The sequence below is a fragment of the Schistocerca serialis genome, chromosome 3, assembly GCF_023864345.2.
Source record: "Schistocerca serialis cubense isolate TAMUIC-IGC-003099 chromosome 3, iqSchSeri2.2, whole genome shotgun sequence".
In the NCBI taxonomy this organism is placed as follows: Eukaryota; Metazoa; Arthropoda; class Insecta; order Orthoptera; family Acrididae; genus Schistocerca; species Schistocerca serialis.
The window spans coordinates 127,003,954-127,031,148 of record NC_064640.1 but is presented as its reverse complement, the minus strand read 5'-3'; the positions used below and the strand labels follow the sequence as shown (position 1 = coordinate 127,031,148).

General features: G+C 42.7%; 1 protein-coding gene across 2 annotated transcripts in view; it reads left to right on the top strand.

The window, feature by feature from the left end:
* Positions 1-27,195, top strand: part of LOC126469824 (uncharacterized) — a 360,459-nt gene that overhangs the window by 282,265 nt on the left and 50,999 nt on the right. For both annotated transcript variants that reach the window (XM_050097110.1, XM_050097111.1), the window contains exon 3: positions 7,788-8,012. In XM_050097110.1, the coding sequence (XP_049953067.1) occupies positions 7,788-8,012 (225 nt within the window). The remainder of the gene's footprint in view (positions 1-7,787; positions 8,013-27,195) is intronic.

Here is a 27,195-nt window from a genome sequence, read left to right as displayed (position 1 = left end):
CCATCTTCTTCGTCCTTGCGTGATGAAGACATTGAACTAATACTAAACCAAAGAGATAATGAGCGGTCTGGTGACAGTTTTCGAGCGTTGGAGAAGACAGTGATGACAATTTCAGAGGTAGTGATACAGAATCGTCAAGTGCGGAAGAGGACGTCGCAGAAGAAGGGCTGACTGCTGACACTAGTTCTCCAAGATCTTGGTCAGTTAAATGTAGTGCTGATAGGAGTAAGTTTCCTTTCACAGGCACCCAGGAGTAAAACTTAGTTTCGACGATCCTCCAGATCCATGAAACATTTTTACCTTCTTTTTTGATGACAGCTTAACAATTATATCAAGTGAAACAAACAAATATGCTGAACAATTTAAAAGTTCATATGTATACAAATCGAAACAACGATCTCGTGTGCACAAGTGGCTACCTACAAATAATGGAGAGCTCTATTCGTTGTTTGCATTCCTGTTTCTCCAAGGAACTGTGCAAAAACCCGAATTCTAAATGTATTATTCGAGAAAAGAAGTTGTTGAAACTTCAGTTTCCCGAAAAATTACGTGTGAAAGTACACTAGGAAGATGACGTGCTACAGGTGCGAAATTTAACCGACAGGAAGAAAATGCTGTGGTATGCAAATGATCAGCTTTTCAGAACATTCACACAAGGTTGGCGCCGGTGGCGACACATACGTGCTGACATGAGGAAAGTTTCCAACCGATTTCTCATACACAAACAGCAGCTGACCGGCGTCGCCTGGTGAAACATTGTTGTGATGCCTCGTGTAAAGAGGAGAAATGCGTACCATCACGTTTCCGACTTTGATAAAGTTCAGATTGTAGTCTATCGTGATTGCGGTTTATCGTATCGCGACATTGCTGCTCACGTTGGTCGAGATCCAATGACTGTTAGCAGAATATGGAATCGGTGGGTTCAGGAGGGTAATACGGAACGCCGTGCTGCGTCCCAACGACCTCGTATCACTAGCAGTCGAGATGACAGGCATCTTATCCGCATGGCTGTAACGGATCGTGCAGCCCCGTCTCGATCCCTGAGTCAACAGATGGGGACGTTTGCAAGACAACAACCATCTGCACGAACAGTTCGACGACGTTTACAGCAGCATGGACATCAGCCCGGAGACCATGACTGCGGTTACCCTTGACGCTGCATCACAGACAGGAGCGCCTAAGATGGTGTACTCAACGACGAACCTGGGTGCACGAATGGCAAAACGTCATTTTTTCGGATGAATCCAGGCTCTGTTTACAGCTTCATGATGGTGGCATCCGTCTTTGGTGACATCGCGGTGAACGCACACTGCCAGCGTGTATTCGTCTTCCCAATACTGGCGTATCACCCGGCGTGATGGTATGGAGTGCCATTGGTTACACGTCTCGGTCACTTCTTGTTCGCATTGACGGCACTTTGAACAGTGGACGTTACATTTCAGATGTGTTATGACCCGTGGGTCTACCCTTCATTCGATCCCTGTGAAACCCTATATTTCATCACGATAATGCACGACCGTATGTTGCAGGTCCTGTACTGGCCTTTCTGGGTACAGAAAATGTTCGACTGCTGCACTGGCCAGCACATTCTCCAGATCTCTCCCCAGTTGAAAACGTCTGGTCAATGGTGGCCGAGCAACTGGCTCGTCACAATTCGCCAGTCACTACTCTTGATGAACTGTGGTATCGTGTTGAAGCTGCATGAGCAACTGTACCTGTACACGGCATCCAAGCTCTGTTTGACTCAATGCCCAGGCGTATCAAGGCCGTTATTATGGCCAGAGGTGGTTGTTCTGGGTACTGATTTCTCAAGATCTATGCACCCAAATTGCGTGAAAATCTTGGTGTACCAATTTTAATGGTCAGTAGTGTAGATTTAGTCTTCTCTTAAAATTCCCTCGTTTCAATGAGAATACTTTGTATTCGCAAGATTGTGGAATTCCTCCCAAACTGTTCAAACTGAAACCTGTCATTGACCATTTAGAAAAAAATTTGAAGAGGCTTATACTCCGGAACAAGAATTGTCAATTGATGAATCCCTCCTACTGTGGAAAGGGCGGCTTTCTATAAAGCAGTATATACCATTGAAACGTGCTCGTTTTGGAATTAAGTCATTTTGTCTGTGTGAAGCAAAAAGTGGCTATTTGTGTCGCTTTATCATTTACACAGGAGAAGACACAGTGTTTGAACCACAATATGCTGAACATCGTTTAGCGTCGAAAGTTGTTACGTCGTTACTCGAAGGGTATTTTGACAAGACATATACGGTTTTTACCGACCGATTCTATTCAAGTCCCCAGCTGTTAAATTTTCTTGCCTCTAAAAGCACTGACTGTATTGGGACAGTTATGGTAAACAGAAAAGAAATGCCAGCAGTTTTGAGGGAGGGAAAACTTGAGAAGGGTCAAGTTAAGACCTTTTATGGAGGAAAGTTGATGGCGATGCGATGGCGAGATAGAAAAGATGTGTACACTCTATCCAGTATCTATAGTAACGAATTGAAACAAACTGAGAAGAGGAGAACAGTGAAAACAAAGCCTGAAGTTATACTGAAATATAATGACAAAATGGGCGGCGTTGATTTGGCTGACCGGTACATGACAAATTATACTGCCACAAGAAACCGCCTGCGAAAATATTTTATGAAGCAGTTTCGCCATTTGATGGACGTGGCAGCTCTCAATTCCTACGTTATATATAAGGAACTTGGTGTAAAATTGGGACGACTCGATTTTTAAATTCGTGTAATCGAAAGTTTACTGGAAAAATACAGTGCACATGTTGTTTCGTCCTCTCAGCACAGTAAGGTTGGACGCCCCTGCCAACACGTTTGGTAGGCCGGCACTTTCCCAAACACATTCCAGCTGCTGAAGACAAGCAGGCGCCGACACGAAAATACCGAGTGTGTAGCAGCAAACTGAATGACAACGGGAAAAAAATAAGAAGAGAAACGCGTGTGTATTGTGAAGAGTGTGATGTTGGATTGTGTGCAATACCATGCTTTGAACTATACCATACAAAGAGTAATTTCTAATAAACATTCTTCATGAAACTGTGGTTTACCACTAAAACCGTTCCTCAGAATATAAAAATGAATAATAAATAATTTTTATTTCTGCAACAGCGTTACTACTGTGAAAACCTTCGAATTGTTAGCTATTCAGTTCTTACATAATCATTTCCCCTCACAACAATCGCACATACGCGTGTCAGATACGTGCCGCTACAGTAAGCGCTAGAGGTGCGGAAAGAATTACCCGCGCGGGGACAGTTGTAGGCGCCAAAACTGCCCGCCGGAGCAGCACGGCAGCGGCCGACAATAGCCCGCCACAACAAATAGCACGGCCGAGGGGTGAAGTCAAACCAAGATTCTTTAACAGCACTCATTGTCAGCCAGATTCAAACTCCAGCTTAATTTCTGCCGTTAAAATGATTGCTTGGCAACAGCAACACTTCTGTGATGATGATGATGATGATGATGGGTTTGTGGGGCGCTCAACTGCACGGTTATCACCGCCCTTACAAATTCCCGACCCTTGCTCAGTCCAATCTCACCACGTGCAAGAATGATGATCAAACACCCAGTCATCTCGAGGCAGGTGAAAATCCCTGACCCCGCTGGGAATTTTTCTTTATTGTTTTCATTTTGTTCGATATTGTTCGTTGAATTTGTTCGATGCGGACGTCCGATGTCACCCACTTAGGTTCTTCGTTGATCCATTCACTCAGTTTTTTTGTTACAGAGGGTACTTAACCCTCTGACCGAACACGCTGAGCTACCGTGCTGGCATCTCATTTTGTTCTATCTCGTTCGTTGAATTTGTTCGTGGCGGACGTCCGAAGACACCCGCTCAGGTTGTTCGTTGATCCGTTCACTTAGTTTTTTTTATTACAGAGGGTAGCTAAACCCTCTGACCGAACACGCGAATAGACGTATAACTGTTGGCATCCTACTGCCCAGATGATGTTTGGTTTGTGAGGCGCTCAACTGCGCAGTTATCAACGCCCGTACAAATTCCCAAACTTTGCTCATTCCAATGTCGCCAATTTGATGAATGATGATGAAATGATGAGGACAACACAAACACCCAGTCATCTCGAGGCAATTCCATATGGGTCTCAAATATCTGTCTTACAAACTAGTATACTAATGAAAATAATTAACATACGAGGGCAGTTCAATAAGTAATGCAACACATTTTTTTCTGAAACAGGGGTTGTTTTATTCAGCATTGAAATACACCAGGTTATTCCCCAATATTTTAGCTACACAACACTATTTTTCAACGTAATCTCCATTCAGTGCTACGGCCTTACGCCACCTTGAAATGAGGGCCTGTATGCCTGCTCCTTTGCTCTTTATGGTGTTCGGTTAGACAACGAGGGACCCAGCGGGAACAAACCTTTGAATATCCCAACTGGTGAACAATTGTGACAGCACTACCAACAGAGATGTCAAGTTGAGCACTGAGTTGTTTGATGGTGATCCGTCGATCATCTCCAACGAGTGTGTTCGCACGCTCCGCCATTGCAGGAGTCACAGCTGTGCACGGCCGGCCCGCACGTGGGAGATCGGACAGTCTTGCTTGACCTTGCAGCGATGATGACACACGCTTTGCCCAACGACTCACCGTGCTTTTGTCCACTGCCAGATCACCGTAGACATTCTGCAAGCGCCTATGAATATCTGAGATGCCCTGGTTTTCCGCCAAAAGAAACTCGATCACTGCCCGTTGTTTGCAACGCACATCCGTTACAGACGCCATTTTAACAGCTCCGTACAGCGCTGCCACCTGTCGGAAGTCAATGAAACTATACGAGACGAAGCGGGAATGTTTGAAAATATTCCACAAAAAATTTCCGGTTTTTTCAACCAAAATTGGCCGAGAAAAAAAATGTGTTGCATTACTTATTGAACTGCCCTCGTATCCAGCGCCAATCTGGGTGCTAGAACTTCTATTCTGCCCTCATTCTACGTCATTTTAAGTTTGTTACTTATTAATGAAACCATATTTAATATCTTTTGTGGTTATTTAACAGGGAAATAGTTGCTGGATAGGAGTCCCGGTCCGGTACCAAGATTTTCGTCAAGCAATTTCAATTTCAGGTTTGTTGATACTAGTTAAAATGAGGTATATCACTTCCATTTCTGCCTAGTTAGCAATAAAAATCAGTCCTGTGTTCGAGTCGCAATCAGGCACGAAAGCTTTGCTTGGTTTGCATTGCCTGTAGATACCGGACTTGAATTCATAGCCAGAAAAAAATCTGTGTTTTAAAGTTCAATTATATGCACAACCACCTGCTCATGATTTTTGTCACTTTGTGTTAGATAACAAGGGTGATAGGTGACTTTCGAACTGGTCATAGATCCACATGCTATGATGAATACAATGAAATTATTAATGATATGTCGTTGATAGTGAGGTTTCTATACAGCACTTGACGCTGTTAAGAACGGTTTTCTAACTGGTTCGCTCATTAACCAGCTTATGGAAATTACGTTTAATACGTTGTTGTAAAACCTTTCAGAGAGAAAAAATACTACGAATTTATATCCAATTTTGAAAGTCCAGATATTGTTGAAAAATCTCTTATTCACAAAAAAAGTTTTGGGGAAGGATTACGGAATGATCTATGAGGTTGAGCTACGGGCATGTCTCATATATTAATGAGAGTGGTAACATTTTAGAAATGTCACTTATTGTAATAAATTTGAGTTTACAAGCGTTAAGGACGGTCCCATTTCTAATAAGGTGTTTCCTTATATTTGTTGTATCGTGGTATTTAGTTACATCTGGAATTATTGCCATATAGAGCAGTGGTCACCTGTGGTGACTACTTTGCATAGTCAAACGACAGCACCGAAAAGTGTCTAGCGGACCGGCAAGAAAGTTACGTTATGTGGGCTGCATGCAAATCAGGCGGAACGCAATTCAGCACATTCGGATACTTTTGAGCACGATAACACACTTCACGCACATGTTATTTTCACTTACCTTCTGTCTGAAAGATTTGTGTCCTTTATTTACGGGCGTTGGTAATGAGAATCGCTACGGGTTCCATATACTGCTTGCCTATTTTTTAAATATGTTTTAGGGATGAGGTGATACTTATTATTTAATCATAAGAACTATCCTTGTGGAATGTTTCCCATATATTATCACAATCACACTCAAATAATGTTTCCTGTCATTGATATACAAGATGTCTATAATTAAAATTTCGCTACTTGAATCAGTGTGCGTATCGGTACCCATCTTTATAGGAATGATGTTCAGACTGTGCGCTGCAGGATTTGCTTTGTTAGTGGTGTTAGTGTCATGACTTGCCGGTAGGCGCCGGTACTGCTGTAGCAACGTAGGTCTGAAACACAAGCATCAGTGCGCACTACAGTTGCAGTCAGTCAACATGGATCTAGACAAGGTAAGCCAACGAACGTTCATCAAGTTCCCCTGCATAGTGAACGCGTCACTGCGTGGTGTGGCTTCACGGCACAGTCCATAATTAGCCCATTTTTCTTTGAGGAACTCTGACCCCAAGAACCAAGGACATGCAGCTTGGAAGGCACATGATACTGTGATCTGCTTCCCCAACATGTGATCCCAGCTCTCTGGGAGAGACACGCTTTGGACTCGAACTGTTTTGATGTACGATGGTGCTCCACCTCACATTGCTCATGAGGTCACTCGTTTACTCCGTAAAACATTTGGAGAAAACCGAATTACTGGCCGATTGTTCTAAACTGCGTGGCCACCAAGATCACTGGTTTTGAAGCCGTGTGATTTTGGCCTTGTGGATACCTGAAAGATGGGGTTTATGAAAAAAATGTTCAAATGTGTGTGAAATCTTATGGAACTTAACTGCTAAGGGCATCAGTCCCTAAGCTTACACACAACCTAAAGTAACCCAAGGACAAACACACACACACCCATGCCCGAGGGAGGACTCGAACCTCCGCCGGGACCAGCCGCACAGTCCATGACTGCAGTGCCTTAGACAGCTCGGTTAATCATCCGCTGCGGGGTTTATGAATGGGACACTAACACACATTGGAGGTTGAAGATGAGCATAGTGAGAGAGCTAGCCAACAACTTGAGATCTTTCAGGAAGCAGTAGAGGAACCTCTAGTGCGGCTGCAGGATGTCGTGGATGCTGATGGTCGTCCTATTGAGCAACAGCTGCAATCAGGAACGTAAGCATGGCACGCAATTAACAAATGTTACCTTCTAATGTTGAGTCTAGAATGTATTTCTTTCAATGGCTTATTCGTAATTTCTCTTATACATATCCTTACAAACGTCTCCGCAAAGTATCTTTGTCTTACGTTCACTCGTCTTTCATGGGGGGAGGGGGGTGGGAGGGGCTCAAGTGGGTAAATTTTAATTATAACCACCTGGTAGAATAAAACACACTATAGCACTATGTACGTCTCTCTCAGTGCACATTAATCTTCATACTGACGGCATCCCTTTGTGTCAGAACGTTCCGGAGTATTTGTTCTCAAAACTAACCAATCAGAGGCCACAAAATGCAACGCCTACTTATAAGAGCGTGCACTGAACAGCCAATGGGAGACGATAAAACGTATTTCTCAGTCGTTGTAGTGATCGGCCGCACAGAAAGCGCATGATCAGAAAACCATATGCATCATCAAGTTGAATCCAAGTCATTCACAGCACTATAGTTTCCATGTACCACAATGTATGATTAGAATATTTGTACCCCAATAAACCAAGGCAGATCCCCAATTATAAGACCTTTCTAAGCTGAGACTTGCCTGCTTTCAGGTGCACAACATCGTGCTGTACCCAGACAAGTACTCGTGGTGCAACATCACGCCCATCAAGCAGGTGGTGGCGCACCCGGACTGCACGTCTGTGGAGATCGACAACAACGTGTGCGTCGGCACGTGCTTCAGCTACAGCATCCCCGTCACGCTGCCCAGCGCTCCTGGCGAGATCATCAAACCCTACTGCGACTCCTGCCAGCCGTCAGCCGTCGTCTGGCACAATGTAAGCCACTGCCTCACTCTCAGGTCTTCAGTCCAGAGACTGGTTTGATGCAGCTCTCCATGCTACTCTATCCTGTGCAAGCTTCTTCATCTCCCAGTACCTACTGCAACCTACATCCTTCTGAATCTGTTTAGTGTATTCATCTCTTGGTCTCCCTCTACGATTTTTACCCTCCACGCTGCCCTCCAATACTAAATTGGTGATCCCTTTATGCCTCAGAATATACCCTACCAACCGATCCCTTCTTCTAGTCAGGTTGTTCCACAAGTTTCTCTTCTCTCCAATTCTATTCAATACCTCCTCATTAGTTATGTGATCTACCCATCTAATCTTCAGCATTCTTCTGTAGCACCACATTTCGAAAGCTTCTATTCTCTTCCCGTCTAAACTATTTATCGTCCACGTTTCACTTCCATACATGGCTACACTCCATACAAATACTTTCAGAAACGACTTCCTGACACTTAAATCTATACTCGATGTTAACAAATTTCTCTTCTACAGAAACGCTTTCCTTGCCATTGCCAGTCTACATTTTATATCCTCTCTACTTCGACCATCATCAGTTATTTTGCTCCCCAAATAGCAAAACTCATTTATTATTTTAATCGTCTCATTTCCTAATCTAATTCCCGCAGCATCAACCGATTTAATTCGACTACATTCCATTATCCTCGTTTTGATTCTGTTAATGTTCATCTTATATCCTCGTTTCAAGACACTGTCCATTCATACAACATACACTCGAAAAAGAAAGAAAGACGCACCTCCACAGGATAGAGATCAGTAGATGTGTCGTATGTGTACAGACAAAAAATTGGTTACAGTTTTGTAAAAACTGGATGATTTATTCAGGAGAAAGAGATTCACAAACTGAGCGTTGTTCCACGTCTGGCTCTTATGTAAGCAGTTATTTGGCCAGATATTGATTTATAGAGTTGTTGAATGTCCTCCTGAGAGATATCGTGCGAAATTGTGTCGAATTGGCGCTTTACAACGTCAAATCCCGAGCTGGTTGGCGGGGCCTGCCCATAATGTTCTAAAAGTTCTCAACTGGGGAGAAATCCGACGACCCTGCGGCCTAAGGTTAGGTTTGGCAAGCACGAAGACAACAGTAGAAATTCACATGTGCATTGTTCACTATGACATTCGCTTCACTCTTGGCTCTTTGCGGCTGCCTTTGCTCGCTTAAAAGATCAGTTTCCCAAATAACTCATGATCGATTCCATGCATGACCCTCAGCCCTTCTTTCAAGGACTGATCGATCAAAAACTGCATATATTCTTCAGTAGTAATGATCTCCAAACCATTAGGATATTCAATTTCCTAAGTTTTCTGAAAAAAAAAGTTTCGTTTCGTTTATAAACCTTCGACTATCTTCAACTATATTTTTCTAAATACGTCCATTATTTATACAAAGTTTCTGACTTTGGTACGTAGTTTCTCATATCCGGTTTCGCAGTGCGTACTTTTTCAGCAAGAAAACCATATCTTCCAGCACAGATAGTCTGCCACTTTGATGCACAGTTAACTTACACACAACTAAATTGTAAAATAAAATCGTTAAAACTGGACATATCGCGTTTACTTCCAGGCATTTCATGCGAGTAACAGTTTATTGTCCCCTGTGAACGAACTGAAGACGAAGACATAGCTGCGTATGCTACCACCCCTAGAGAGTAAAAGACTATGGAGAGAGCCAGTTTGTGTTCTAAAAAGGGAGCAGCTCATCCCACTCTTTCTGTCGTCATCTCACCTGTCTTGGGGTCAATGATCACTCACATTTCTCGATCAGTGTGACCTGTGAAATTCTAAGGCATGCAGTTTAGCAAATTGAAGTAAACAACATAACTATATCAGGTAATAAATGAATTTATCACGCAGATGTAGTATTTTAAGAATTTGTTTTTATTTTTTCTGGATCTTTCAAGTTTGATGGCCCAGGACCACCCTTTGCCTTCATCCTACTGAGCTGAAATTTCACGTAGTTTGCTTTTATGTGGAGTGAAACCAAACTGACTTGTAGCCCAAGAAAAATCATTAAAGGTTTTTAAAAGTACCATAAAAGAGTCACTATTGGGGAGTTCCGTCTGTTCGACGTGGTGCAGAGTACTTACATCCTTAATAAGGTCGCGTGGATCTTTCTTAGGAAGATAAACACGTTACAAAAAACGACTGACCTTGAAAATATGATTAAGTTAGTCTACAGCAATGCCTCAGTGAGGAAATAGAGAATAGAAACGCCAAAGCGAGCATACAAATTTAGTCAAGTACATCTTAGACCAATAAAAGAAAAAAAAACTCAGCCATGTAATAGATGGATTTTATGAAGATAGAATGCGCTAGTATTTCAGTCAGTTCGGACTAGTTACACAAGAAAAGTTGGGGCCTTATAGAAAGACTGACACCGTTCCTTTTATTAGGTTTCAATATGCTTAAGTAACCAAGTTTGTTGGTGAGACCATTAACAACTACTTGCAATACAATAAGTTTCTGAAAGCAAGTTACACAGAAGAGCCAAAGAAACTGGTACACCTGCCCAATATTGTGTAGAGCCTCCGCAAGCACGTAGAACTGCCGCAATACGACGTGGCATGGACTCGACTAATGTCTGAAATAGTGCTGGAGGAAATTGACATCATGAATCCTGCAGGGCTGTCAATAAATCCGTGAGAGCACGAAGAGGTGGAGACCTCTTCGTAACAGCACGTTGCAAGGCATCCCAGATATGCTCAATAATGTTCATTCCATTATTACTTACCTCAACGTCTATTTCGGTGTTCGAGGATTAAAATTAGTAAAAGACAGTCGAAAAACTGTTCCAAGCGCCATCATCGCCTGTTGGGTGGTGCTTCATCTGTAGATGGCCTACTAATAGAGGCCAAGACAGATCATACGAGGGCTATCCAGGAAGTAAGGAACGATAGGTCGCGAACTGGAAACCACAGTGAAAATCAAAACTGTTTTATTTGCAACGGTTAGCTACACCTTCCAGCTACTTCTCTACACAGTCGCCGCTCAGACTTAGACGTATGTCGTAGCGTTGAACCAACTTTTCAATTCCCTCGTTACAGAAGACAGCCGCCAGTGCTTTTCGACAATTTTCTACTCTGCACTGAAGCTCGTTGTCTGTGTCAAAATATTGTCTTCGTAGCCAGCGATTCATTTGAGCAGAGATGAACCTCACTGGTAGCCAATTACGGGCTGTATTGTGTGTGGTCAAACACTTCCCATCGAAAACGCTACAGGAGCATCTTCATTGCCCCTGCAGAGTGCGGCCGAGAATTGTCGTGTAGAGCGAACAGCATGACAGTTATGCTATGTGGACTGCATAGCTTCAGGCGAAATCTTTCACCTGGCCCTCATACTTGGCGGGAGACGCTAATTTCTAGCCATCTTTACGTTCTCACTGTGATATCAGAACTGAAAAGAGCGGCGTGATGCGATCGATGGCGTGTTAGACACAGTGCCCAACGCATCTGTGCAAAACAACATCAGATTTTCAGTGTATTTTCCATTTCGCGACCGATCGTTCCTTACTTTCCCAATAACCCTCGTGTTTTTAACAAATACTGTGCAATTAAAACTGTTTTTTGCTAATTTTCTTAGCTGTGAGATCGTTGTTTGCCAATAATGTTATCTAAAACTATGAAAGAGGATTAGTATTATGATCATTCTCAGTGAAACAGATTCATAAGACCGAGTTCATGTTTTCGGCCTCACCTGTTATTCACAGTTTCTGTGCCAGTAGCATCACTGAGGGACTGTATAGATAATTCTGATACCTTTCCGGACTTAATGTAAGACAAAATCTGCTTAGGAGCTTTAACCATACTGGTAGACAGAATTTTATGATCGAATCCATTAAACGCTTCCCGCGTCGCTCTCCTTCTGTTTCTTTTGTCTCCGTCCAGTTGTTATTTCCCAACAAGGCTCTGACTTCGATTATACCTGTGTTAAAGGTCTGTCTGTTTTCGTAGTAACTTTCGAACACGACCACTGAACCATGGCAGATATTTCCCATCCCTCACAACCTTGCTCGGCACTTAAACATAAAAAACTCATTGTAATATAGTTGAAAATTTGTAAGAAAATAGTGAAGTCTTAACACGTGAAGCTTTCTATGCTAAAGCAGCCTTTCAACAGTTAATGATTCTGTCATGTGAAACTGTAATCTGTGAAACCTGAAACTTATCAGTGTGATACTTTGTAATGCTATGACCTTGCCTTTCAACATAACAGTTAACGACCCTACCTTGTAATTTACGGAGAAATGAAAAGATGTTCTGTTGCCCTAAAAACATACAAAAGGAAATTGCTCCTCGAGAATATGAAATAAAAATGTTATTCTGCAAAATGGAAGACCTACTCTGCCCTTCTCTGCAGTTATGCCTGAAATGTAATCATCTGCACCTGCACTTCAAATAAATCACAGTGTCGTACAACGCGAGTGCGCTTATCTGCACAAAATGGATTTTCAGTAGGAAATGGGAAATGTGAATCCTGAGGCAATGTGACACAAAAATATACTTCGATGCAATTGTATAGAAACCAGGAAAATTGATACAAGGTTAAAGAGTCCCGTTTACATCTTAAGTTTCAGGTGCATACCTCTTTCAGAAAAAGTTGTCAACTACAATCACGTGGAGGAATGCATGGAACACAGAAACTGTGCTAATAAAACAGTGGGAGCTCAGAATGAAAGTCTGGCCCCACGTAAGAATTATAATAACAAGCTTTCGTATGAAACCGAGCTAAACGCTACCAAACCAATGATTTTCAAACCATGAATTTCACATGTTACTGTTTTGCCCCAATCTTACTGCGAAATATTAGAGATCGCGGCGCGCGCTAAAGCGGTCATACACTTTACCACATTCAGCACCAGTGGCGGCAGTCTCACGTTAACTTGGCCGAAAACCTCTGATGTCAGCTATTACGAACTTAACATATGCTGCTACAGAGGTCCATCCCACGCATAACGAAGATTCATGGAGTTACAATAATGGGAGTTGTCATGACGTCACAAACTTGAAGCCGACATCTGCCGTGTTAGTGTGGCCAAACATTAGCTTGTGGTGAAAGTGAATTAAAAAAAAAAATCATTTACAGGTGTACTAGTCGTTCTGATTATAGTCTAAAGTGTAAAGGAATCACATTTTATTCGTCAGTGGACTCGTTGAAGCGATATTTTCTTTTATAAACATGAATTTTAGTAGCGCCGGTTGCTTTTACCTTAGTGGTTTCATTTCTGTAATTTAACTTTAGATTTCCCATCACTAAAACTCGAAGAGCGCTTTGGTTGAACGCTGTGAGAAGGAAATATTGCAAGCCGTCCAGCCTTTTCGGGAAGAGGACACAGATGGAGCATCAGTTTCGTCATTCCGTATTAAGGAAAATACTGGCTTACGAAAGCATCCTTTTTATACCACATGCTTCTCTTCTTCATTATTCGAAACGTATAACAAAAACAAAGTTACATTAAGGAGGTTAAATGCGTAATATTAGTGGATTAAATACACCTTTTAAGACCAGAAAAGCATCTGCAAATGCCTTCCTGACACTGTTTGATTCACGAAAACACTGTAATATTTAGTATTTAAAACAATTGTTGTGTGGACTCGACAAATATTAAGAACAAGAAGGAACTGTAAACAGTAGACTGCTAATGTTTAGGGGCTACTAACATGGTGTCGGCTTCGAAGTAATGTACAGCGTAAACCTTTAGCGCCACCTCCGTGTGAAAACTACAGCCACCTCTCATAGTCTTGAATCTTATCCACTGATACTCCATATATTAGTCCCCAGAGACACACATTTTATATTCTAGTGGTGGGATTTGTTAAGGAACTACATGAGGTGATGGAATTTAGCTATACACTCATATTAATGATAAAGTAATTGCACATGAGTGCGGAATTTGCAAATTAATAATAAATAAGGAGATTAGGTGCATCAGTTGCAGGAATATAGACAGAGTACGTTATCACAACATGTTCTATTTGGCCAATGGCTGTTGACTTCTCTTACTTTTTTCAAAACACTGTTACGAAATAATCAACACACACCGTTTGACACGAACTAGACAGGTCAGTGCCGCAAACCAAAAAGCGCGTGAAAACAAAATCGACACTAAGTCGACGGCTGAAAACACAGTAGAGAGCGAACATGGCGACTGCACGCAATGTGAGATTAAATGAGTGCTGATGAACAAAGCTAGAAACGTCTTAAACAGCAACACACTCTATCGGAGTTTCAAAGACAAAGTCCACGTCCAGAAAGCTATGTGCACTTTTGTATTTGATGATTGGCGTACAGAGGCTTGAACGACCAGATACCAACTGGCGACAGAACCATCGGGCAGAGTACTAGTTCCCTGTAGCAGACCAACGACCGTCTCCCATATGGAATGTTTGGTGCAACCTCTAGAGTTGCAGCCGTCATAATACGACCCACCACACATAATACCATCACTCTGTGAGTCGGTTTTCATATCGCAGGCAAGGCAGAATATTAAACCTTCCTTGACTATTATTGAAATAATATAACAATAATGTGCAATTTATAAACTGTTGGCGATAAAATTTCCAACACCAGGAACGATAAAAAATAAAGAAATTTTACTTGTTGTACATATTTAGCTTAGTACGAAAATCTATACTATTGTATAAAGACAGTTTGTAGTTTATTGCTACCAAAAATGTCGAAAAGCTCTTGAGCAGTTTAATTCAAATCTTTACATGATACTCTCATATCCGTTCGGATGGTCGTAGGCTACGTATTTCTTTGATATATTTGGTACATTAATGTTTATATAATACATAAATGGGAGACGTTGTCAGCAAAAGACTCAAAAAGGTTTTGACCTAGGTAAAAACAATCAAAATGCAGAAATTCCTCGCAGAATAGGACTGAACTGGGCAGCGTTCCAGGAACTAAGATTTATCCTGACCAATAAGGGTGTCCCAAACAATTTGAAGGTTAAGGTCTATTATATGTGAATACTACCAGTTATAGCCTACGGCCTGGAAACTATGACTCCGACTAAGGCAAGCGCTCGTAAACTGAAGCGCACACAGTGAACCATGGAGCTACGTATGGTAGGAGCCCTCGAGAGAAATGCAAGCCTAAAGCGGCAGTGGGTCGGGTGTGTAGCTCGACAAGATCACAGCAGGTGGGCCCCTCGAATTGTTCACTGGAGACAGGGAGACATTGGAAGACCCATAAAGAGATGACTTGATGGCGCGAAGCTGGTGGCTGGAACACGTTGGCATCAGGTAGCTCAGGATCCAAATCAACTGAAATATATGGAAAAGGCCTATATCCAGCAGTGGACTGATATAGGCTGAAGAAGAAGAAGAAGAAATAGACAAAGTTACTCCAACCTTTTAAGTGAGGTTGTGCTGAAAAGTTAATCATCTGCATATCCAAGTTTTTAGTACACTCCATGCCTATTTGGCGTTTGCTCGATGCCGCCCTCATGGTGTTGCATTTTAAATGGCCAACATGTTATCAAGGAAAACTCTCAGGGTCAGTCTCCCGGGTTAGTTATTGTTAGTCGAGTGAAATTGTGCTGTGGCAGGTGGACAATGAGAGGTGTGCCGTAGTGCGTGTTATTTACCTGTCAGTAGCGCTGGTAACTGCGTGCAGGAGGAGTTGGCAGGTATCATCTCCACATGGCGGCGTGGGTGCGTCGGGCGCTGCTTGTCATTCAGCTGCGGCCATAGTTGGATGTAAGCAGGCGTTTACTGGCTGTGAGCACCTGGTGATCTTGCACTCGCAAAACGCATAGGTCATTCCAATTCGGAAATCGTTAGGGAATTCAGTATTCCGACATCCACAACGTGGAGAATGAGCCGAGAACACCAAATTTTAGGCACTGGCTCTCACCACGAACAACACAGGGGCCGAGAGCAGCGGTATTTGCGCAGCGTCGTCAGCGCTAACAGGGATGCAACATGGAATAAAATAACCGCAGAAATTAGTGGGGGGTGTACGACGAACGGATCCGTTAGGACAGTGCGTTGCTACAGCTAGGCCAAACAGCTCACATGAACTCCGAAACCTTTACCTATTCAGCATCCGAACTCTGCAACTTCCCCGAACTGCCCATTCAGCCAGCACCCGAACTCTGCAGATAGTAACAGACCTGTAAGTTGCTCTTTGTCGCTCTCTGCAACAGATTAGTGACCTATATTGTAGGACCTATATGTAAACATGTGCTAGGTGCGCGTCGCCTTTTCGAGTCAAAATCATTGCGAGGCACTCATGTGTTGGCTCTGGCTCTAGGCTTCAGACTGTTGGGAGAAAAAGCTTTCTCCCACTGTGACCGGCGGCAGGCGTCCCATCTGCGTCGTTCATTGTCTTGGATCGACTGACTGTCTCAGCTGTCTCATTCATTACAATGTTGACTGTACACATAATCTACCATCTATGATGTATATAAGCAGACTGAAGAGACTGAAGCGAAGAATGAAAATTTGCACAAAGGCTGGGATTCGAACCAGGATCTCCTGCTCTCGAGGCATATGCAGTAACCACTACACCACCTGGGCACAGTGGCTTTGCACAACTGCATGGACTACCCCTAGCACGCCTCCCTCCTCAATCCACATACTCATTCACGCCTAACCCCACATGGTATTCCCTCTGCCTAGTGAGTTGGAGATCCAGGTTCGAAACCTGGCCATGGTAGAAATTTTCATTCGCCGCTTCAGTCTGCATATGTACATTGTTTGAGACTTGAAAACGTCTCTGGAAACAATAATGTCATTTGATTAAAATACCTATGCCTGGGTGTCTTTCGATTCTGAAGTGCTCTTCCAATACAGTTGGAGAACCTCCTCAATGCTGTTCGAGTTCATGGTGAATACGAAGTGAGCTGAGGCTTGATTGGGAATTTGGATGAGGAAGGAGGCGTGCTAGTGTAGTCTGTGCAGTTGTGCAAAGACATTGTGTCAAGGTGGTTTAGTGGTTAGCCCATCTGCCTAGTGAGCAGGAAATCTGCGCTCAAGCCCTGGCCTTGGTACGAGTTTTCATTGGTACGAATTTTCATTCGTCGTATCATAGATGTTTGAGCCTTGGAAAGCTCTCTGGAACCACATAGTTTCATTCAAACTACCGTCTGTTTTCTGTCACACCTGTTACCCACGAATATTTTCCTACATGTCTTAGCATGATTGGTGTTCTAAAATATTTCAGTCACTGATTCCCTCCTCTAAATTAAACCCAGCGAGAAGTTCTGCCCTGTTACTTAATAGCTTTTCTTACACGTTGCCTTCACGAATAAATTCTCTAATTAACTCTTCAAGGCAACTTTCAGAAAAGATTATTAAAATATTGTCAAACGAATACTTGTATCCGACGCCTATTTTGATCTTGAGAGTCGCCAGTCTATCTGTAGTAAGTTAAAGTGTCTTCCTATCACTATAGCGTGAGCAGGAAATTCGTATGCGATATTCTTCAAGTTACTCTGAAGCGTTCTGTGATCCATAAATGCATCTCATTACCATGTTTGTCTGCCTCTGACGCTTACTTTCACAAGATATTATAGGATTCCTTACCGCAATAAACATGCTTCCTCCATTGGCGTCCAACCTATCCTTGCGCTATATATCCCATTTGGTATTTAAAATTTTCCTGCTAGTCACATCTTGTTTAAAGCAGCATTCTGTTCCCATTACTATGTGGCTATTACTACCGACAATAAGTGAGAGTAATTCTGAAACCCTGCCATGGACGCCCCTTCAATCAACTATACCACATTAAAATTTTCTCTTTATGATCTGCAGTAACAAATGTTTTCTCGTGCGATGAGTGTCGTTTATCAATTAATCTCTCAGAACACAACACATAATTCACCTTCGAGCCTGTGGATTGCTACCTCTAACATTAAAAATATCCGTATACGGGGTGACTGAAACCTTTTGGGTCAAATTGAAGCAGGTGATAGTGGGTCGGAGGTAGAGAACCAATGATCGGAAATGCATATTTATTGTGTTATGGACATACACAGCGTACACCGCACAACAACAACGTTGCTAATGGTAATTGTCGGAAGTGACGGTGGCTAGTCTCATTGCACTCATGGCAACGTCGCGTGATGTTCTGCGCCCTCTCTCAAATATCTCTGGTGCATGCTATACCAGGAGCTAGGTAGGTTGGACCTTAGCAAAGTCTTGACGCCGCGCGGGATTAGCCGAGCGGTCTTAGGCGCTGCAGTCATGCACTGTGCGGCTGGTCCCGGCGGAGGTTCGAGTCCTCCCTCGGGCATGGGTGTGTGTGTTTGTCCTTAGGATAATTTAGGTTAAGTAGTGTGTAAGCTTATGGACTGATGACCTTAGCAGTTAAGTCCCATAAGATTTCACACACATCTGAACATTTTTGAAAGTCTTGACGTAAGTCCAGAGGAAGAAATCCAGAGATGTGAGATTCGCCGATCGCACTGGCCATGGAACAGGAACTCCCCTTCCAATCCAATGACGATGGTACGTGTCGTTCAGATGCTTGCAGATATTAATTTTGACGTGGTTGTTGCACGGTCGTGTCGAAACCACATCGTTCCGCCGAAAACATTGGGTACAGTTTCCAAGAACTGTGGCAGTACATCACTCGGGAACACCAGGTAACGTGGACCAGTCAAACAGGAGTCACCAAATATGGTCTTATTAGGTGATCTTGGACAATGCCCACCCAGACGTTGACAGAGACTCGTTGCTGGTGACCACCGATGTGGGTGAAGTTGGGTTTGTTCTCACTCCAAACATGGCTGTTGCGCCTGTTGAAGAAACCATCACGGGTCACTTTGAACAATTACTATGAGCTACATTATTGTTATGCAGTGTATGCTGTGCAAGTCCATAACACAGTAAATATTCATTGCCGACCATTGGTTCTCTATCCCAACATAATCGGTTGTGGCCGGCCGCTGTGGCTGAGCGGTGCTAGGCCCTTCAGTCTGGAACGGCGCGACCGCTACGGTCGCAGGTTCGAATCCTGCCTCGGACATTGATGTGTGTGACGTCCTTAGGTTAGTTAGATTTAAGTAGTTATAAGTTCTAGGGGACTGATGACCTCAGATGTTAAGTCTCATAGTGCTCAGAGCCATTTGAACCATTTTCATCGGTTGCGAAACCACTATTAACAGCTTCAATTTGACCCAAAGGTTGGAGACACCCTGCATATACTCCGTGTACTCTACTGCCCATGTAGCTCCTAACCAGCGTTTAGTGCGTACCAGGCCTATTCAACAGACTCTACAATTCTCCACATCGGTAGGAAGATAAAAAAAACTCGCACAGAGTCATTTCAGTCTATGGTTTAATTCCTCCACTCGGCTCCAAATCAAAAGACTCCGATCGAGTTAGGGAAAGACGCAATATCGCGAGAAGTGCTTCCGCCTTGCATGCGCACCTAGCTGTCTTCAGCCGTCCAAAGGGAGAGAGGATGACATGTAAGGCCAGGAGGCAGGCGATGTTAGTGCCGACACGAGCCAGGATGTGCAACTGGTTGCACTTAGTGCATTTAATAGTCGCCAGCGCACCCTCCTCCATATCTCGGAGATGACTTCCGAGGAAGAAGACGAAAAAAAAGAAGACGAAGTAAATATTCCAAAATTCGAATCGAGAACAGCTGCCAAGATGAGTAACGTAGAAGAAAATATCCTCGGAGTAGTGAAGCAACTCAAATCACTTAATAAAAGCAAGTCTTCTGGTCCAGACAGTATACCAATTAGGTTCCTTTCGGAGTATGCTGATGCATTAGCTCCGTACTTACCAATCATATACAATCGTCCGCTCGACGAAGGATCCGTACCCATAGACTGGAAAGTTGCACAGGTCACACCAATACTCAAGAAAGGTAGTAGGAGTAATCCACTAAATTACAGGCCCATATCGTTAACGTCGATGTGCAGCGGGATTTTGGATGATATATTGTGTTCAAACATTATGAATTACCTCGAAAAAAACTGTCTACTGACAAACAGTCAACATGGGTTTAGAAAACATCGTCCCTGTGAAACGCGACTAGCTCTTTATTCACATGAAGTGTTGAGTGCTATTGACGAGGGATTTCACATCGATTCCGTATTTCTGGATTTCCGGAAGACTTTTGACACTGTACCACACAAGCGACTCATAGTGAAATTGCGTGCTTATGGAATATCGTCTCAGTTATGTGACTGGATTTGTGACTTCCTGTCAGAGAGGTCACAGTTCGTAGTAACTGACGGAAAGTCATCGAGTAAAACGAAAGTGATTTCTGGTGTTCCCCAAGGTAGTGTTATAGGCCCTTTGCTGTTCCTTATCTATATATACGATTTGGGAGACAATCTGAGCACCTGTCTTAGGTTGTTTGCAGATGACGCTGTCGTTTATCGACTAATAGTCATCAAAAGATCGAAACAAATTGCAAAACGATTTAGAAAGATGTCTGAATGGTGCGAAAATTGGCAGTTGACCCTAAATAACGAAAAGTGTGAGGTCATCCACATGAGTGTTAAAAGGAATTCATTAAACTTCGGTTACATGATAAATCAGTCTAATCTAAAAGCCGTAAATTCAACTAAATACCTAGGTATTACAATCACGAACAACTTAAATTGGAAGGAACACATAGAAAATGTTGTGGGGAAGGCTAACTAAAAACTGTGTTCTATTGGGAGGACACTTGGAAAATGTAACAGATCTACTAAGGAGACTGCCTACACTACGCTTGTCCGTCCTACTTTACAATACTGCTGCGCGGTGTGGGATCCTTACCAAATAGGACTGACGGAGTACATCGAAAAAGTTCAAAGAAGGGCAGCACGTTTTGTACTATCGCGAAATATAGGAGAGAGAGAGATTCACTGAAATGATACTGGATTTAGGCTGGACATCATTAAAAGAAAGGCATTTTTCGTTGTGACAGAATCTTCTCACGAAATTCCAATCACCAACTTTCTCCTTCGAATGCGAAAATATTTTGTTGACACCGACCTACATAGGGAGAAAGATCACCTCGTAAAATAAGGGAAATGGGAGCTCGTACGGAAAGATATAGGTGCTGTTTCTTTCCACGCGCTATACGAGATTGGAATAGTAGAAAATTGTGAAGGTGGTTCAATGAACCCTCTCCAGGCACTTAAATGTGATTTGCAGAGTATCCATGTAGATGTAGATGTAGAAACATACCGAGTGCACACGACCTTCAACCTAGGATTTCCAACTATTTCCCTGACAGTTTCCTTCACCAACCTAACGCTGGAGCTCCCAATCAACAGGATACACCCTCTTTGCTTGTATACTCCTTTCAGGGAAATCGGTCACAGGTGTGGAAGACAAAGTAGCTCGAACTGCCTCAAATTCGCTCTCAACAATGGGCAGCATCTCGTATCTGTTACCAAGGCGTAAATGAACAGTGGTGTGGCCAGTATCGAAATTCCTGTTTCACCCTACAGAGAAAACAAACCGGTCAGGTGACTGGTATTAGACGGCGTAGGGCTTCAGGCGAATTCTAGAGGCATCAGAGACATCACAGCCATCGCCCCAAGTGCCCTAACATCTGTGCCGACCGGGGCAACTGACTGAAGTCTGTCGACCGTGGGAAAACCAGCACCCAGCTGTTTTCGGACAGCGGTCAGCACCCATTCCATCAGCACACAATAAGCAGTCACTCTCGACCTCCCACTATTAAACTACGTAATAACAACAAAGAAAGTACTAACACAAGGTTATGTAGCAAGAGTAAGTTGATAGAGGAGCAGGATCGTAAGATCTGTGCCCTTCAGATGCAGTTGAAAAACGCACAGGAGGAGCTAGATAGGATGAGTAGGGAGAAGGGGGTTGGGGAATGGGAGCTGGCTGTTGGCAAGAGATCTGCTAGGAGAAGAAGATTTTCAGATAGCTTTACTATTGGTGTTTGCAATAGATATGACCAACTGTCAGAGTCTAGTGGAGAGGAATCTCTAGTAGCTGTAGATGTAGGAAGTATGCAGCAGACCTCAGAAATTACGGTGGCTAGGACAGTTGCAAAGTCGAAGAGGAAGAAGAAGGTTCTGCTGTTAGGTAGTTCTCATGGCAGAGGTGTAGGCCAGCAGTTGCAGGAAGTGTTGGGGAGTGAGTACTAGGTCACCAGCATTGTGAAGCCTAATGCAGGGTGCCGGCCGCTGGTGGCCGAGCGGTTCTAGGCGCTTCAGTCTGGAACCGCGCGACCGCTACGGTCGCAGGTTCGAATTCTGCCTCGGGCATGGATGTGTGTGATGTCCTTCGGTTAGTTAGGTTTCAGTAGTTCTAAGTTCTAGGGGACGGATGACCTGAGATGTTAAGTCCCATAGGGCTCAGAGCCATTTGAACCATTTGAACCTAATGCAGGATTGGCTCAGGTGACTGTTAACATAGGGGGGTTATGTAGGGATTTTACTAAAGAGGATCAGGTAGTGATTGTGGGTGGGGCTGGTAATAGTATTGATAGGGATGGGGAGTATGACATAGATGGTGATCTGGAAAAGATAGCCACTCAGACTGGCAACACGAATGTGCATTTCGTGGAACTGTTTCAGCGTCACGATCGGCCTCGTCTTAATACAGCCGTCAGGCGTAATAACATGAGACTTGGGGGTGCGCTGATGACAGAAAGCATGAGTCACATTTCAGTGGTGTCGGTGGAGTCTGTCAGCAGTACGGGTTTCACTAGACATGGCCTGCACCTCAACAGGTATGGGAAGGGAGGTTGGCAAAGCTTATAGGTGACAGCGTAGGTGGGGGTGGTGGGATCACTCATGGGAAAATTCCTGCAGTAGTGGGTGTTAGAGCTGCACCTTTTTTAGATTGAAGTCAGCTGACAGGTATTCCTGCATAAGGGAAGGAACCACTTTTGACTAAGCTCAGGTATCCGAGTAATGAGAGAATTAGTATATTTCATCAAAATATACAAGGTATTACAGATAAAGTTAGTGAACTGCTTATAGATGTTGACTGTGAAATTATTGGTATATCTGAACACTTCTTAAATAAGGAGATAATTCAGAGGCTTCCTTTACAAGGATACAGGTTGGCTGGCAGCTTTTCTAGGAGCTCTTTACGGTGTGGGGGAGTAGCCATGTATGTGAAAAACGGCATCCCATTTGAGTCAATTGATGTTTCAAAGTACTGCACTGAAAAGGTGTTTGAATGTTGTGCAGGTGTGGTTAAATTTAACGGAGCTAAACTTCTAACTGTTGTTATTTATAGATCCCCAGACTCCGACTTCACAACATTTTTGCTAAAGCTAGAGGAGGTTCTTGGTTCACTTTATAGGAAATACAAAAAGTTATATGTGGTGACTTCAACATTAATTGTATAAGTGATTGTGCAAGGAAAAGGATGCTGGTAGACCACTTTAATTCGTATAGTCTTATTCAAACCGTATTCTTTCCTACTAGAGTGCAAGGGAACAGTAGAACAACCATAGACAACATTTTTGTTCATTCCTCATTACTAGAAGGGCATTCTGTTAGCAAAAAGGTGAATGGCCTTTCAGATCATGATGCACAAATTTTAACTCTAAAAGATTTTTGTGCTGCAACACATGTTAAATATAGTTATCAACGGTTTAGGAAAGCTGATCCAGTTGCTGTAGAGACCTTTGTAAACCTTATCAAGGAACAAGAGTGACAAGATGTTTATAGCGCTGATACAGTAGATGATAAATATAATGCTTTTCTCAAGACTTTTCTCGCGCTCTTTGAAAGTTGCTTTCCGTTAGAACGTTCAAAACAGGGTACTAGCACAAACAGGCAGCCTGAGTGGCTGACTTGAGGGATAAGAATATCTTGTAGAACAAAGAGGCAATTATATCAAAACGTTAGAAACAGGGAAAATCTAAATGCTGCAGCCCATTACAAACAGTATTGTAAGGTGCTTAAAAATGTTATTAGGAAGGCAAAAAGTATGTGGTATGCAGATAGAATAGCTAAGTCTCAGGATAAAATTAAAACCATATGGTCAGTCGTAAAGGAAGTGGCTGGTCTGCAGAGACAGGTCGAGGATATAGAATCAGTTCGTAGTGGGAATGTCCGTGTTACTGATAAGTCGCGTATATGTACGGTATTTAATAATCACTTTCTGAATATAGCAGGTGAACTAAATAGAAACCTAGTCCCAACAGGGAATCACATAGCGCTCTTAGAAAAAAGTGTTCCGAGACTGTTACCTGAAATGCTCCTCCATGATACTGGCAAGAGGGAGATTGAGTTAATAATTAAATCACTAAAGACCAAGAACTCTCATGGATATGACGGGGTATCTAGCAGAATACTGAAATATTGTTCTATGTACGTTAGCCCAGCACTTACAATGGAACCTCCCCATCGCACCCCCCTCAGATTTAGTTATAAATTGACACAGTGGATAGGCCTTGAAAAACTGAACACAGATCAATCGAGAAAACAGGAAAAAGTTGTGTGGAATTATGAAAAAATAAGCAAAATATACAAACTGAGTAGTCCATGTGCAAGATAGGCAACATCAAGGACAGTGTAAGCTGAGGAGCGCGGTGGTCCCGTGGTTAGAGTGAGCAGCTGCGGAACGAGAGGTCCATGGTTTGAGTCCTCCCTCGAGTGAAATTTTACTTTCTTTATTTTCGCAAAGTTACGATCTGACCGTTCATTCATTGACGTTTCTGTTCACTGTAATAAGTTTAGTGTCTGTGCTTTGCGACCGCACCGCAAAACCGTGCGATTTGTAGACGAAAGGACATGCCTCTCCAGTAGGAACCGAAAACATTTGATCGCAAGTTCATAGGTCAACCGATTCCTCCACAGGAAAACACGTCTGATATATTCTATACGACACTGGTGACGGCATGTGCGTCACATGACAGGAATATGTTGTCGACCCACCTAACTTGCACACTTGGCGAATGGGTAAAAATACTCTTCTACCTTGCCCGATTTAGGTTTTCTTGTGGATGTGATAATCACTCCCAAAAAAGTGATGAAAACATAAGAGTTTGTCACATAAACTGCAACAAATGAATGCAACAGTTTCACAGTCGCACAGTTTTCCCTGTGGTCTGTCAAAACATATGTTTTTTACGTTTTCAAATGTTTCCGTGTGTAGACCGTCAAATCCTGCATATGTCCAAGCAAATCTGAACATGTCCTGGAATTTTGGAGAGCGAAGTTTATTATGTGTGAGTGCCTGAACTTTGATAAGTGTCTGAAAACAAAAAATTAAACTTTTCACTCGAGAGAAGATTTGAACCAAGGACCTCTCGATCCGCAGCTGCTCACGCTAACCAGGGCGCTCGTAAGCCGACACTCTCCTTGATGTTGCCTACCTTGCACATGGACTACTCAGTTTGTATATTTTGCTTATTTTTTCCACACAACTTCTTCCTGTTTTCTCGATTGATCTGTGTTCATTTTTTCATGGCCTATCCCTGTGAAAACTTATAACTAAATCTGAGGGGGGTGCGATGGGGAGGTTCCCTTGTTAGCCATATCTGTAACTTTTCCTTTAGGAGTGGTCGGTTTCCTGGCCGATTAAAGTACTCGGTAGCGAAGCCACTTTATAAAAAGGGAGACAGGGATAATGTTGACAATTTTAGATCTATTTCTATGCCATCGGTGTTTGCTAAAGTTATCGAGAAGGTTGTATATACAAGGGTACTGGAGCATTTAAATTCACATAATTAACTGTCAAATGTACAGTTTGGTTTTAGAAATGTTTGCTGATGACTCCAGCTTGGTAGTGAAGGATCTTGTGTGTAATACTGAAACAGCATCAAATAATGTAGTTCATGAAATAAGTTCGTGGCTTGTGGAAAATAATTTGATGCTAAATCACAGTAAGACTCAGTTTTTACAGTTTCTAACTCAGAATTCAACAACAACCGATATTTTGATCAGACAGAATGGGCATATTATAAGCGAGACGGAACAGTTCAAGTTCCTAGGCGTTCGGATAGATAGTAAGCTGTTGTGGAAAGCCCACGTCCAGGATCTTGTTCAGAAACTAAATGCTGCTTTATTTACCATTAGGACAGTATCTGAAATAAGTGACAGTTCAACACGAAAAGAAATCTACTTCGCATATTTTCATACACTTATGTCGTATGGTATTATTTTTTGGGGTAATTATTCTGATTCAAAAAGGGTATTTTTGGCTCAAAAACGGGCTATTCGAGCTATATGTGGTGTAAGTTCGAGAACCTCTTGTCGACTTCTATTCAATAGTCTGGGAATTCTGACATTGCCCTCACAGTATATATTTTCTTTAATGTCGTTTATTGTTAGCAATATTAGCATATTCCCAAGAGTTAGCAGCTTTCACTCGGTTAATACTAGGCAGAAATGAAATCTGCATGTGGAATGCACTTCCTTGACTCTTGTGCAGAAACGAGTGCAGTATTCTGCTGCATCCATTTTCAATAAGCTACCACAAGAACTCAAAAATCTTAGCAGTAGCCTAAACTCTTTTAAGTCCAAACTGAAGAGTTTCCTCATGGCTCACTCCTTCCATTCTGTCGAGGAGCTCCTGGAAGAGCTAAAAAATTAAGCAAATTCCAGTGTTACGTTGTTGATTTTCTTTATTTAAACTTAGACTTATCGCCTGAATATGTTTTTTTTTATATTTCATTTTATCTGTTTCTACTATCGTGTTATAATTCCATGTATTGACTCGTTCCATGACCATGGAGACTTCTCCTTAATTTGGTCCCACGGAACAATAAATAAATAAATAAAACAAGCAACCGGAGACTTATGACTGCAGGGAGACAGCTACAAACATCGTCCTACATGACTGTGAGGCTGTAGGTGGCGCAAAGCTGACGTTATGAACTACACAAATAGAAGCACGGAAGTAAATGAGAGCGCTGCTGTGCTTAGATGGCATTATCACTAACTTTTTCACAAAATCAATATCACAAACTAGTGGACAAGTATAGAATCTGAAAACTTTTCCACTGCACACAGGCAGACAATTAAAGTGTGTGTATATCTCCTTACGTGATTTAAAATAAATATTGATGGGCTTCAGCGAGGATGCATCACAGACGACTGTGTATTGTTTTTCCAGTTAGCTACACCAATGTCAATGCGACAGGCAGTTGTTAGTTACAGAATAAAATTGCGACCTAGAAACTTTGTGACGGTGTATTTCACGACTTGGCGTTGAGCTTGATTTGGTTGTAAAAGTGCGCATTTTGGCTGTTCAGA